The sequence below is a fragment of the Corvus cornix genome, chromosome 3, assembly GCF_000738735.6.
Source record: "Corvus cornix cornix isolate S_Up_H32 chromosome 3, ASM73873v5, whole genome shotgun sequence".
Classification (NCBI taxonomy): Eukaryota; Metazoa; Chordata; class Aves; order Passeriformes; family Corvidae; genus Corvus; species Corvus cornix.
Window position 1 is genome coordinate 44557216 of NC_047056.1, and position 15284 is coordinate 44572499.

The 15284-nt window shown below is 36.6% G+C and overlaps 1 protein-coding gene across 3 annotated transcripts in view; it reads left to right on the forward strand.

The window, feature by feature from the left end:
* TBCE (tubulin folding cofactor E) overlaps positions 1-14841 on the forward strand; it is a 51813-nt gene extending 36972 nt beyond the window's left edge. For all 3 annotated transcript variants that reach the window (XM_039568145.1, XM_039568144.1, XM_010391525.3), the window contains 13 exons: positions 1041-1129; positions 1813-1912; positions 3674-3776; positions 8372-8448; positions 8696-8791; positions 9410-9474; positions 9559-9623; positions 10097-10249; positions 10987-11140; positions 11623-11691; positions 12731-12790; positions 14129-14220; positions 14468-14841. In XM_039568145.1, coding sequence (XP_039424079.1) covers positions 1041-1129; positions 1813-1912; positions 3674-3776; positions 8372-8448; positions 8696-8791; positions 9410-9474; positions 9559-9623; positions 10097-10249; positions 10987-11140; positions 11623-11691; positions 12731-12790; positions 14129-14220; positions 14468-14560 — 1216 coding nt within the window. In that variant the 3' untranslated portion in view covers positions 14561-14841. The remainder of the gene's footprint in view (positions 1-1040; positions 1130-1812; positions 1913-3673; positions 3777-8371; positions 8449-8695; positions 8792-9409; positions 9475-9558; positions 9624-10096; positions 10250-10986; positions 11141-11622; positions 11692-12730; positions 12791-14128; positions 14221-14467) is intronic.
* Positions 14842-15284: the final 443 nt, after the last annotated feature.

Genomic DNA, 15284 nt, shown 5'->3' on the forward strand with positions numbered 1-15284 from the left:
TATGAAAATCTAAGATACATTATTAGTGATTGATTAGTCAGGTAGTATTTCAACTGTAAGGATTTGACTGCTGTGCATATAAAATTGTTACGTGTCTAAAAGCAAGCCAGACTGCACTATGGTGGAAGAGACAGGAAATCTTCCGATCGTGGCTTTGTAATTCACATGTTTTACAAATAGGAACTGGGATTATGTCATGTTTGAGTGCTCACAATCCTCATTCTGGTTTCATAAAGTAGCAGGTGATGATATCCAGTGAGAAATGAGAGACAAATTATCATGGTATTGGCAGTCATCATACACATGCATGGTCTTTTTTAAATAGGGGTATTTTTATGTTTTCTTAATAGCGTACAGGTTTTTTTAATCTTTTTTTACTCATATCACTAATGACTTTGTAACCAAGAGCAGAAAAGCACAAAGCCACTGTACTGCTAGTGAAGAAGTTTTTCAATCAGTTCATGTCATGTTCATGTACCTGGAAGGGTAAGAAAGGAACTAACTTAATGATGTGTAATAAATTGCAGTTCTAATGGCCTCCGGCAGTAGGGATGTATTAGTTCAGTAGGTGGCAGTCTCCTTCTGAGCTGATATTCCACAACTATTCTCCTTATCTCCCAGAACATACTAAGCACTCAAAAATACTTTTGATAAGTGATACAAAGAATGCCCAAATAACTCTGAACCTCTTGCAAAAAGTGTTGCAAGAAACCTTTTTAACTTGGAACCTCTAATTAAATTCCAATAAAGCTATATTTAATCTGTTTTATCACTCTTTATTTCAGTTGGATGAGGGTTTTTTTGGGGGGTGTAGGAACTGTAGTTCAACCAGACTTTGTACTAGTGATGTAAAGGCAAAAAATAGAGATGTGTCTGTTTTCGAGTGCGAATAACACTGCAGTGTAGTAATCTGCACATTGCTAATTCCAAAGGAGAGATACACATGAAAAGGATGTTATGTAGTTGTAACAACCAGGCATTTATGTAACATTCTTATTTCTGTTTGAAGATTACTTAACAAAATGTTCTTTCTTGTGTAGACAACTGAACAAACTGGTGGATATCTCGGTGCGTGAGTGTGCAGTGAGCCATGCTGGTCAGGAAGAGGAAATCAGCAGAACGTGTGCCAGTATCCTTTTTTGCCATATTACATGATACCACAAATAAAGTACATACTTTAGCATTCCAAGTGTTCACTTCAATGAATGATACTTGTATCCTTTTATTAAAAAAAAAAAAATTAAAAGTGAAGTTTATATTTAGAAGTTTAATGCAATGTTAAGAAGTTAAAAAGCCAGGCGCCCACAGGTTTTGAGAGGAAATACAAATTGTGGATAAAAATAGAAGTATAGTCATAGGTTGCTACTGTGACTGCAGTTTCAGAAGACTCCAGCAGTGGGTTTTTTAAAAATTCTCTAGAATAGACAACCCTGTAGAAATAGAACTGATACATTCTGTAGACACCAGAGGTTTCCAATATGTAACAAATAATGTGTTTAGTACACTGCATGTAGTGGCAGTGTTACAAGACTACAAAGCAGTTATTATTCGTTAATTTATAAGGACTTACAAGGACTGAGTTCCTGTCAGTATAGAAATTAATCCATTTGAGGATTTGTATAGTTAAGCCCTTTTATAAAACTATAAGCCATTTCCATATCACAAATCAAAATAAAATTTGCTGTAACTGAGCAGTAACATCCCTTAGTATAATCTATTTCTTTTTGATTCAAAATCAAACCCTAATTCTAATTCTGAAAAAAAGAAATTCAATTTTGAGATAAGTTTCTTCTTCTTAACAAGAAATTTCAGACATGAGGCATATAAACCTATCAAAAAATCTGATATCATCTTGGGAGACAGTAGTAGCTATTGCTTCTCGAGTTCAAAATCTGGAAACACTTAATGTCAGGTATAAATATTCATATTGGGTTTCTCTTCCTTTGGGGTAGGGGCAAAACCCAAGAGGATCAGGGTTTGGCTTTCTAAATGTAACTGGATACAAGAAGACTCATTCTAATGGGAGTTAAGTTTTTAAACACTTCTTTTGGTTTTTAAATCTTGTTCTTCATAAATTCCTGTGTGGGCTATATTTTTCTGACATCTGTATTCAGGAAAAGAATAGAACCCTAGGAGTTCAGCTTCTGTGTAAAACTAACTTCTGGAGAACATTTTCTTCCAAGTTTTAAAACTCTGTGTTTTACTTTTGTTGATACATTCTGGCTGCTCAGGCAGGTCTGTACTTAGGAGCCCCCTTTTGTTTAACCAACTGTGTCTTGACACTAAACTTAATTATCCATAATGTTTTAACCAAACCATAATTATCCCAAAACCTAGTCTATTTCTGTCCTAAAATGATGCTGGTAAGAAACTGATAAGATCATGGTGATAGATCTTGGGAAAATCTCTTGTACAATGATGACATTGGAAAAAGAAGGAGGATGTTGTTAAATAAAGCAGCAATTCTATCGAAACAAGAAAATTCACAAAATAGTTTCAAAATAAAGAACATTTCTAGGAGACACCTATCCACTGTAACTGGCACATGCCACAGTAATTTTCTGTGTGAAATATCACAATGGATTAGGTAGCAGCCTAAATCACCAGGGTTTTTATTTATTCTTATTGTTAATGTGACAAAAATATATTTTTAAAACAGTTGAAGGTGTTCCATTTTCTTCAATATTTAGCACTGAACAGCTGTTTGCAACCTGGGTGCTATTTGTAAATCTATCTTTGCCTAGAGCATATAATGATTTATTGTTATCAGCGTGCATGAGAATACAGAGGATTTATTTTAATTCACCCAGAATAATTTTTTCAGTTTTTCATTGTTAAGAAGTGCACTCTAGACTGAAGGGGTTTCAGAAGTTATTAGTGAAAAAAATGGAAAACAAAATGAGATTGATTCTGGAATCTGATGCTTCTAACTACAAACTGACATAGTCTGAATCAGTTTTTTGTTGGTTTGACCTTCTGTTTGCTTTAAAAAATAAATAAGGTAAATCTGTTACTGATTTTCTTTTTGTGCATGGAATGTTGGAAGAAGAATAAAAGTGGTTAACCATCCACCAGCTCTCTATGTGGAAATTTTACCCATAATTATGTAACTATAAACTACATTGACAGATTTTTATGAGAATATGCAGGTAGATTATGCCTTAGGAAAGAAATAAAAACTTCTCTTTTGGGGTGAATAATGAAAACTGATTTGAAGATTGCAGATTTGAGAATCTTTATCATTTTTTCTTTGTAGTGATACTTAACTACTGAGAGTGGATTTTACATACCTTTGTTTTACTGAGGTCTGGATAGTCATATAGGCTCTTCATTTTCAGTCAGCACTAAAGAGTTTAAGCCCAAGCTGTGGCTTTGTTTCATTTAATATTAATGAAAATCATTCTTTTAATGTTCAAAATTTAGTGAAAGAGAAAGAAGCCACAGGTTAATAAATATGCATTCTCAAATAAATATACATTCCTGAAGCAGGAAAGTAAATTAGGAAAGAGTATGTTTGAATATATTTTTTATTATATTTTAAAATATGTGACATCTTGGCAGTGATTTTAATTTTGGGGGAGTGTAATTTTTTTTTCTTTAATATGTAATTCCAAACTAATGACTTAAATAAATGTGATTATTCATCATGCGAATAATTATTCTTTTTACACAGTGAAAACAAAATGAGATTTCCATCTACATCAACTTTTATATCCAGTGGATTTTCAAACTTGAAGATTCTGGCACTTAATCAAACTGGAATAACATGGACAGAGGTAATAACCTTTCCTGATTTTCAAAAAAATTTAATATCATGAGGTTTCTGAGGCAAGGAAAGCACAATAAACATTTGTGCACTATATTGTTCTTCTGAAATCAAATCATCCTTTGAAAAGGTGCTGTGGGGTAACTATTAGTAGCATATTAACTAATGTACGTCCTACATAATAAAGGAAGTAATATTGGCATGGGAGTCTAATAAGAAACATTTTACTTCATCTACATCTGTAAATTGCTAAATCAAAATAAAGCAGTTGGAGTATAATATAGCTTTGTGTCCCCAAATTTGTCTAAGTGAACACTTTTTGGTTCCTTGTAGCTGTTGAAGGTTTACCTGTACTTTTATGTATGCAATAGAACAAATGCAAATGGAAAGAAAATACTTCCTTACGATGAGAAATTCTTGTTTTGGCATCACTTTGCGTCAGCAGGAGACTGGATTAGTATCTTTGACCATATTGATGGTTCTTGAACTACATGATGCCTGGTTACTGGCAGCACAGAGCAGAGGAAAAGCAAAGTTCTGACTTGTTTCAGGCACTGAAACATGCACACATTTAAATGACTTTCCCCTGCTATGACGTCTTATTAGCAATGCAGTCCTGTTGGCAACTATATTTAGCAGTGGGCCTTGTTTCAGAGATGGGGTTTAGGAAGTGCATCTCAGCAGTGTCACGTTACTTATAATGGCTTCTAAACTCCAGACTATTATTTGGATTTCTAAGGGTCAGATTTTATAGTACTGCATTGTAAAATCGCATGACTTTTCAGATTTTGGCTGCCAGCTGCCATCCAGTAAAAGAGCACTTAACAAAACTGGGGCTTGGGTAGAAAGAATCTTCTTTATCTCTTGTCTTACAGGAGGGGTAGAGGAAGGTCACTGCTGTGTTTTTGTTCAGTGTCCATTCACTGTGCTCTTAAAACTGCCTGTGGGATTTATGGCAGGACAGTTGATAATCCTTCCATAGTAGCAGCAATATGAATGGTGAAGGGAATGGAAGAATTCAGTGGCTACAAACACTTTAAATGTCATCTAGTGCTCATCAGAGTAAATCTGTGCATTGTGGTGTTTAAAATGTTGGCACCTGCCAGCACCTGTCCTCCATCCCTCCAAGGGGTGACAGAAAGGCTGTTTGGAGCCATGGCTGCAGGCAGATTAGAGTTCTCCAGGGGTAACTAAATTGCAGTGAGAAAGCCCCAGCTTAGTCAGAGCAATTTAAAATGATGCAGCTTTTGCATTTGTTTTTGAAACTCTCCTTTAGCTGATGATTCATCATTGGCCATAAAGACCTCTTTGGTCCCAAAATCTGTTTTATAAATTTGTTCCAATTCATTCCCTGTAAGTTGGGAGACATAAGCCTGTGCTGGAAAGTGGTGTTCCGAGGCAGCCAAACAAAAGGGGAAAAATAAAGGGATGTACCTGATGTTAGTACTCTGGGAACAAACCACTTGAAAAACACTGAGGGGAGTTACTTGAAAAGTCAACTTTTAAATAGAAAATAATAATGAATATAATCCAAGCAAGTGAGAAATACACTGATTGTCAATGGGAATATAAGCAAAATTCTTAGGAATGTTTTAATTAAAATTAAAACAATCTAATGGTGAACAGCATTTCAAAATTACTTGCTGTTATTTGTAAGAATATATGGCACTGGGATAGTTATACTTGGATTTTTAAAAATTTGTTCCTCTTTTTTGAAGTATTTTTCACAGGAGAGGGACATGCTTAACTGTTATGCGATAATACAAAGCTCCACATTCACATGCCTTGAGCATCAGTTTTCAAAAAGAATTCTTTCATTGGTATATTATTTGTACATATCTAAATACTTCTGAGAATATTAGTATATAGGTAAAAGAGCTTATTACTCTATAATTGTTGATTGATTGTTCAAAACCTAATATATAACTTTCAAGGGGGAAAAATGTCCTGTAAAATAATTTAAAGTCAGCAGCCATTGGCTTAGAAATTTAATTAATGCATTTGAGTGTAATGAATTCATATTTATGGCTCCAAACACTTTTTTCTTATTCAGCATTTAAATCATAATGTTATATTTGTCATTCTGTTTTCAAACTAAGATTTTATATTTATAATATAATCTACTATTATACAGGGTAAAAGAAAAATCTGGGTTAGAACAGAAGTTCAGGATCATGCTTCTGACACTAGCAAGTAGCAGCAGGTAGTTGGGAAAAATTCTAGGCAAAGGGTAAGCACATGGTAAGAGCTTCTTAGAAAGTAATCTGGAATTGTGTGGCTTTGTGAGTTCATGAGTATATACCTCTATTTAATTAATATTTCTGGATTTTTTGTTTCGTGATTTATCTAACTGTATTAAGAACCCATTTGAAAATTTTGCTACACATATTGTTTAACATCAATTTAACCTTTTTTGGGTTCTGATATTGCTGCCTGATAATTTCATTTTGTAAGTCCCAATGTTTTATATGAAAGTAACTGAGAACTGCTATCCCTCTGTTTCATGGCTTTAATTCTTGTTTAGCTTCTTTGTGCCTTTCCCAAGTATATTCTTTGCTTCCTGGGATAAACAGACTAAAAATATAGGAACATAATGGACTTACATGGTGACAATTGTTTCTTGTTCTCATCTTTATTTCTTCGCAATAGCTCTTGCATTTCCATTCTTCTGTTTTTGTGTATCAGTGGCTACTCCTCTGGCTATTTGTTACCTCCCCATCAGCTATCCACAATGAGGCCCCAGTCTTTCCTGAGAGCTGATTCAGTGTCAGATCTGTGAACTTTTGTTTCTGTGGAAGCTGTTTTAAGCAGTAGCCGAAAATTTAGCAATTTGAGTTTCTTAGAATTTGTGCTGTGACCTATCATTTGGCAAATTTTTTGTCATTTGGTCAGCCTATTGAAAAGTCTTCAGATACTTCAGTTTTGTGCAGTTTTTCTATTCCATCCATCCATCCATCCATCCATCCATCCCAATGCAGGGCTATTGTGGGGGAATCTCTGTTACTGAACATGCACCTCATTTCTCTTGACTCTGCAGGTTTCTTGTCATGCTTCTTCATCACCAGTGGATAATTAATTTTGGTCTGTCTTGTTGACATGGGGAAATACTATCAGATTAAAGAGATGAAATATTGGTGTCTCCTGCTCTGGGTTTGGAACAGGAAGAGTTGTTGTATCTGAGTTTGTAAGTCTTTGTGTGTTACAGATCTGGCAGCAGGTTGATGTTTCATATTTTTGGGTGTGAAGCAGTTGAGCTCCAATTCATAGGCTGCCTCTTGAGGAGATCTCAGTGTTTACCCTTGGCATGGTGTCTGTTATGAGTCAGTTGTGTAGAGTGCAGCTGGATGGATTCGTGCAGCTGTAACGGGGAGAATGGTGCCCAGGTGAGGGGATGTTTATAGGAGAAGGGGTCAGCTATGCACAAAAGCAATTGAATTGGACTGTCCAGATCTCTGAACTCCACTTCTTGTGGCCTTTGTAACCTCCTGTAAAAACAAGCTTTAGGTGACTGTGCTGTGTATCTGTCTGTCTGTGTTCTTGCATCTCAAAAACTTTGAATCCCCTGGTCAGTTACAATCACATTTTGGAAAGAGTTGGGGGCTCAAAAATAATTTATTATCTACTAATTCCCTTAAAACAGGAATGTAGATGGATAAAAGAGCCCCTGTAAGTTTCCCAACCAGAGAAGGCGTAGCAGGATGAGCTCACACTTGACTCTGGAGAACACACACCAGAAAAAAGACTCAGTGAAAAGAATAATTTGCCACTCACAGGCACAAATTTGTAGAAAAGGCAATCAGTTCCAGTGCTTATGAAACTCCATGTGCTAGAACTGCACAATTTTTGACCCTTTCACAATTGCATACAGAACTATTTTATGCCAGTATTTTATATCGTTTTGTAATAAGTGTTTATTTTTTAAAGTTTTGTTACCTCCTGTAAATACTGGCAAAGAAAAAAACCTGTGTAAAGTAAAATAATTTATGCAATTTCAGGGCATAAGATCTAAAACAAAAGTATCTTTGTTCAATTTGTAGCCCCATTTGAATTAATTTATTTTCTTCAGAGAACTTGAAAACTTCAGGATATGTTGAATTAATGCAATTCTTGGCCTTTAGTGGATTTATGGGCTGGCACAGTCCTATGACAGAGAAGGCTTCAAGCTCTGATAAATTAAGATATTAAAACATAATCTGTCAGACCTGATGAGATGTGTGTGTTAGCTGGTTCTGGAACTTCTGCACATATATAGAGTTTGTACAGCCATATCCTCACCTCATCATAGGGAAAACCTGGTCCCTCCAACTCATTGAATAAATTAACTCAGTTTCCAGGTCACACAGTCTCAGCTGCGAGGGTGGCCTCAAGCCTGGGACAGTAAGTCCTGTGACTGCAGAACCCCTTTGATGTCATCTGGGCTGGTAGATCCAGGCACAGGAGAGCCATCTGGAAGAAAGGGAAGACTAGGAAATCTTTAATAATTGTTCCTCTGGTTTTGGGAGCTACAGCTTGTTCTGAACACGTTCAGAGCAAATTTGCATGAAGTACAATTTCTGAAATATTTTTTCCCATCTTTTGTTATATTAAATAAAGTTTTGCTCTTAGGTTCTTCTTTGTGCTCAAGGATGGCCAGTACTTGAAGAGTTGTACCTTTCTTCTAATAATATTACAGTTTTGGAAAGGTGAGTGACGTAAGTCAGTCAGTTGTTAGCCACTGATGTACCATGAAATTACTTAGTGCATAAAGTGACAGTCCTGTGACATTTACATCACCACAACAGTAATTGATGCAAACTTCATGTGATGTACTTCAGAACATTTATAAATGTGCACAATTGTGTGCATGCAATTATATACTTAGGAAAATAGTGTTTTCATTGGCCAATAACTTTAAATATTCCGTGTTTGGTTTTTTTCCCAATGTATCAGGCCTGATACTGTCCTGCAGACCCTGAAGTTGTTAGACCTTTCAGACAACCAGTTACTGGATGGAAATCAGCTGCATCTAATAGCACAGCTCCCCAGGTAGCTGTAAACAAATTTGCTGGAAATCCTTTGTCCTTGATATTCATCTCCATAGTCCTTGTTGGCTGAAATATGATAGTATTGATGTTGCATGAAAGATTAATGAGATCTTGAAGCAGAGGCATTTTGCCCTCTTGAGGAGAGTAACTGCATTATTTAGTTGAGCTATTTTAATATAGTCTTACTTCAGTTGTACAATAACACATTCTTAAGCTGTGTGTTACTAGATTTTCATTATACACTTATGAAATTAATGTGATTTACCACATTTTGCTAATTTGCAGAATTATCATCTTCCACTGTGCACTAAAATAGCCGCCATGATTTTCAATAACCACAAGCTATTTTAAAAAAATCATTTGGAAAATCACACATTTTAAATCCAGGAGTCATTCTGAAAGCTTGAAATTGTTGCACCTACTCACTGAAAATTTTATTCCCTGAGCACTGCTGAAGTCTGGGTACTGTCTGTGAGGCTGCTTTTCATTTGTCAGTGATGCTGCACCACATCAAAAGTTGCAGATCTTTATTAAGAAAAGAAAAAAAAATTAGGTTGTATTTCTTTGTAAAAAACTTCCTGTGCTACATACAGTGATCATTGTATCTATTAAATTTCAGATTAGAACAGCTAATACTTAGAAACACTGGGATATCTTCTATACACTTTCCTGATGCTGGATTTGGTATGTAAAAGAAGTAATTTATTTATAGTTTTAAAATTCTGTTTATTTGAAGTTTTCACTGTTTGCTTGTTACTCTTTTCCTAGGATGCAAGACTAAAATGTTTCCTTCGCTAAAACGCCTTGCAATAAATGACAATAAAATATCACAGGTAGGTTAGATTGTGATGGTTTCACATTTTGTAAATAAATGTATCTTTGTTTAAGAGTAACTTGAAGTTTGCTTTTTTAAACTTTCTTTGATAGTATGTGTAAGATCTGAGATAACTATTGAACACTTTGATTAACACAGAGACATAATTTAAAAATGTAAAAACATTTCTTAATGTGTCAGTTAAACACATTTATGTTATGGCAGCTAGTCATATTCCCTGCTGCTTCATAATCCCTCTCACAGAATTCTAATGGTCTAAAATTCTGACTAATTCCTTGTTTTGGTTTGGGTTTTAATTAAATGTAATGGAGTTCTTAGCTAAATGAACAGGATCCAAGTACTTGGTTCTGATGATCAAAAGAATTTTTCCAGTCATATTTGTTGTACAGGAAAAGTCAGTGTTACCAGGTATTGTTCTGAAATGAAGTTATGTTTTATATTTCCTCAAAAGACTCTTCCCTTCCATTTCAGTGGTCATCTATCAATGAGCTTGATAAACTGCCAAGTTTGCGGGCACTGCAGTGTAACAATAACCCCTTCACGGACACAGAGAAGAACCCAGAGACCCTGATACAGCTCATTATTGCCAAGATAAGTCAGTTGGAGGTTTTGAACAACTGTGAGGTATGTGATATTTCAACAAATTGCATGAGTCTGGCAAGCATTAAATCACTGCCTGAGGAATTGTTTTCAGTTTCTTTTAAGATTACTGATTATTTGGATGCAGGAAAAGTAAAGTGCCAACTAGTCCATCCCTTTGTCAGTGGGGCAGTCAGTAGGGCTACAAGACTGAGCCGACTTTGTGAGCATTGCTAACTCAGTGGGGACTTGGACAAGATGGGTCAATGGTGGTTTTTTCTCATTGCCTGAGGTGTGTTTAAGTTGCAGGACTGTTAACAAAAACCATACTCTTAAAAAAAAGAAAACATAGAAAAAGCAGCATGGTCTGATCAGTTTCAGTGACAGCAATACCAGCATTTGCCTTCTGCAATAGGAAAATATCATTACCCAAACCAAATCAAACTTTCAGCAAATGTTTATCATAAAGAAGAGCAGAAGCAGCATCTGATCCATTGCTACAAAAATCATCCTTGCATCATCATATACAGCAAAATCTTCGCTTAGGTATTCATTTATGGCTCAGCAAGTACACAGATATAGGGGCTGTAAGACTCTTAATGGCTCTAAAATGTACTGAATATATGGATCAGTCAGCATTTGGAGACATGGTTTTTAAGATTCTTGGTAGCATTAAAACATACTGAACACCAAATAAGACCAAGGAGTCAGTGTCATTGATTAGATTTTGTTCTCTGGGAAGTTACATAATTATATTCTGTGCCGTTCCTGTGTCAGTACAGATCCTTCCTGCTGAAAGAAGAGGAGCAGAGCTTGATTATCGCAAAATATTTGGAAAGGACTGGTTAGAAGCTGGTGGGCATTGGAACCCAGAGAAAAACAAACCAAGTGAAGAATTTCTTGCTGCCCATCCCAGATACCCAGCACTTTGTCTTAGTAAGTACAAGCACATTACCATAGCATTTCCTCACTTCTGGCATTGTGGCAGCACAGGTTTGTTCTGTTTTCAATTTCTCTTCCCTTTGGTCATTTTTCCATGTGCTGCTACAGCCTTAGGAAAGCCCATCCATTGGTAGACCTGTGTGCCAGTGGGCTTTTGCTCCTGTGGGGTAGCTGCACAGTACTGCACCCTTTGGGGCACTGCTGCCTCAGGAACTCAGGCTCCCTGCCTCGGAGATCCCAGCACCTGTGAGCATCTGCCCTACCAGTACTGCTGGGCAGGCAGTAGCTCCCTCAGCAGTGGGAATGTTAAGCAGCACCCCCATGTCCTGAATGCTGTAGCAGCTGAACAAGGCTCGTGTCTGCGGCACTGCGTGGTGCAGGACCTACCATGTCTGTGCCAAGGGAACTCCTGCCTGGTCCTACACCACAGTGCTCTTAGGTCTTGAGTTTTAGTCTTTGAACTTCTCTTCCAACAGAATATGGAGCACCTGAAGAAGGAGAACTGAAGGGACAGCAGCCTTTGACTCTGAAAAATCAGCTCCTGAGTAAGAGGACAGAAATGGTCAAAATTGTTTCTTCTGCATTTAGAATATTTTATGAGTTTAGTGTCTCCTGGGTGTATATGGAGAACAAAACATTCAAAAGTTCCAGCTTGTAATTCTTTTCTGAACTGTATCAGTGAGTTTGACTGGAACCCTGATTCTGTGTACTCTCTCTCATTTCCCCCCTCAACCCAAACCAAATGATTTTCTCAATTGAGATTTAATGGAGAACAAAGGTAATTGATACTCCATTCTGACAGTGTGAATGGCTTTTTTACAGAAGACATCTCAGGTTTTAATCTCAACAGCTGAACTGTCTTCTGATATTATCTTTTTTATAACTTCTTTAGGACAGACAAGAAAAATATGGGTAGCTTTGATATTTGGGGCCTTCTACATATTTAATCCAGGTTACATCCTGGACTTGCAAATTCATGTTTCCCAGTTGATAGAAGAACTGAAATTTTTTACTCCATGGGCGAAATAGTATTTTAAAGCATTACATTCTAATGCATTTAGGTGGAAGACTAAACAGAACAAGGAATCTTGTTGGCTAGACATAATACAGACCTTATTTTAAAGATAAGTCTTCTAATCTCTGTAAAATAATTAGGCTAATAATGTCCTCAAAAAGTCTTTATATGGTGCTTTTGAGAGGACCAAGAGCCTGTTTTAAACTGAATAAGCAATATCCATTCTTCTGCAGGTTGTTTTTTAAAAATGAAACAGAAATTAAGCATTTTGAGGTAATACTCCTTTTGATCAAAAAATACTATCTTTAAGCATTAGGGAGTAACTTCTACCGTAAGTTACCAGAGATTAATAAAAACTTGGTTATTTTAATTTTTTAAAAATTAATTAATTTTTCTGGTAATGACTAAATGCTATCTTAACTGCTCAGATGTGGGCTACATCCTAATTTTTGAGAGATCAGGCTGAGCTAAGGGAAACAACTTGTAATAAAAGCAGACTAGAAACACTGTGCCTCTGCCAGAACAGGGCTTATTGTTCTTTCACTAATGCCTCACCCTTCTTCCTTAAGCTTTGACAATTAAGTGTCCTGAGAAACCCGAACAGAAGCCAGTGGAGAAAAAGCTACCAGGTAAGAAGTCTTGGCTTATGTTCAAGCAGTTGTTTCATAGCTCCTTTTCAAATAACTATATTAAAGAATGGCAGCTGCCTCTGGCTTTGCCAGCTCCTGAAAGCTTTTCCTCTGTCATATAAAGAAATGACAAAGGCAGAAATTGTTTGAAAAAGTCATTATTTTTCTGGCCTTCATACTTACTTTCAGTCCAGCTTGAGGACTGAAAGCTGATGCTTGTCTTATGACCTCTGCTGCTGGTTTCATGATTAATGGGGCTGAGGCAATTAAAGGCCAATTAATGGGGATGAAATCTAGTGGATGTGTTAACCAAGTAACCAGAATGTGAAGTCTTAAGAGGCAACTGCATAGTGTGTAAATCTAGATATTGAGGTCTAGTATCTAATACATGAAGTTAGAAATCTAATTCTGACCTCTATCGAATTTGTCTTTTGCAGTTTTAGTGCCTGTAATGAGACTAGAATGAACAAGACCATTCTAACTTAAGCTGATGTTTTGGAAAGATGTGTCAGAATTAAGTCTGAGAGAAAAGACATACTCAAGCTTTATTCTAAAATAAAAATCACATTTATTATCACAAGTTGCATAAAATCAGATAGATACAGCTTTTACAAAAATGTCTGATAGAAAAATATTTGTCTACGTACAATGTGTGGTGTTACAGGAATAACTCACTATTGCTGTGCCTTTAGATAAAGCTTCAAAAGAAGTGAAAGTTCAACCAAAATACTGAATTTATCTATTGCAAACACAGGTATCGCCTCTGGAACAAACTACATCTACTCATTCAAGCTCCATTACAAAAAATACCCCTTCCTGTAACTGACTTAATAATATAAACAGCTCTGCTGACAATGTGTTTGGGACTAATAACTCAATACCATTCCTAAGAATGTCACTAGTTCCACAGTGCCATTTGCTTACTTGTGCCGGGAAAGCCAATTCCTGGTAATGAAAACTGCAAGGAACAGTTGCCAGATGCAAGCAGTCAGAACCTGGCTGGTGTGTGTCCCAAAGGTCACTTAGTTTAGCATGTAGAAATACAAACTCCAAAAAGGTGAATTATGAAGCCGTAACACTTTAATTTGGTATATGGGATCAAAGCGCTTAAACCGTAGTAGCACATCCTGCCCTATCCACCACAGATTAAACCATTTTCCATTTGATGGTAGCAGATATGGTTTCAGGTACCAAAGACATTATTGCAGTGTTAGAACTGAAGCAGCAATACAGCATTTCACTGTTGCTGTAATCAAGTAAAGTGAAACACTGGTGCTTTGCTACAGGTCAGTGGCAGCAGCATTTTTCTAATAACTTTTCTCTCTCTTCCCTCTACAGAGTCTATGACTATTCAGAAGGTCAAAGGACTCCTGTATCGCCTACTTAAAATTCCTGGTTCAGAACTGAAACTGTCCTATGAAAGTTCTAAAGTGAGTTAAAAATGGGTAGTCAACAACAAAATATTTCATGCTGCTAAAGGTCAACAGCATGTTCTAAAATACTGTAAAGAAATTCATTTCACTTGAAGAAGGCTGTCTTCATGCTGTAATGCAGGACCTTATTTCATTCCTGTAATATGACAGATTCTCCCTGACTGCAACTGCCTGATATTTGGTTTACATGAAGGGATTTCAGTTTAAGTCTAATTAGATTTTTTTTTTTTCTTTCTTATTCTAGTTGGAAGGAAAAGAAGTTGAACTAGACAATGACTTAAAGCCTTTGCAGTTTTACTCAATAGAAAGTGGAGACTGTGTGTTAGTACGGTGGTAAGAAGGGACTCTCTTGCTGGACTGAAGGAAAAGCTGACACAGGAACTGCAGAAGAGAGACAGACACACGGACAGCCTGTGCCTGAACACACATACAGGTGAATATGAGTTTCACATGTGGCACCAGAGGGCTGTACAATTGTACTTTCAGCTCCTGAACTTGATCGTCAGCCTCCATGAAAACATCTGCTCGTTTGTCTTACTGGAGAGATACCAAATAGTGCTTAAATGCTTCAATTAAATAAAGCTCAAGGCAACCCTTTTGCCAAGATTTTATACTGCCTTCCCCGGCAACGGTGAGCATTTGTTTTACTGAACCGAGTACAGGGTTGTGATCTCTTTGCTTACCAGACAAGATTACTGCTGTGCTGAGAGGCCACTTGCTCTTTGCTTTCACCTACATCCAATGACTTTCAAGTGAACAAAACCCAGCAGGAATTTTACAAGTATCTACACAGCCTTAGATGATGAAGGTCAAAATCTGACAGACCTCTCTTCCACCCTACAGTGTTAACATACCACAGTATGAATAAATTCTCAGCACACTGCAAGGCATTGCCATTTATTTTACAATCTTTAGCATGCTGTTCCTCAATCTTATTTTACTTTCACTTGTGTAACCTCAGATTCATATCTAGTAACACAGTGAGCTCTCAGAAATCCCTCCTACTCAGGCCAAGTTTGCAGTACTTGAAGATTTGGTATAAGCAAACTTTGAATTTGTTT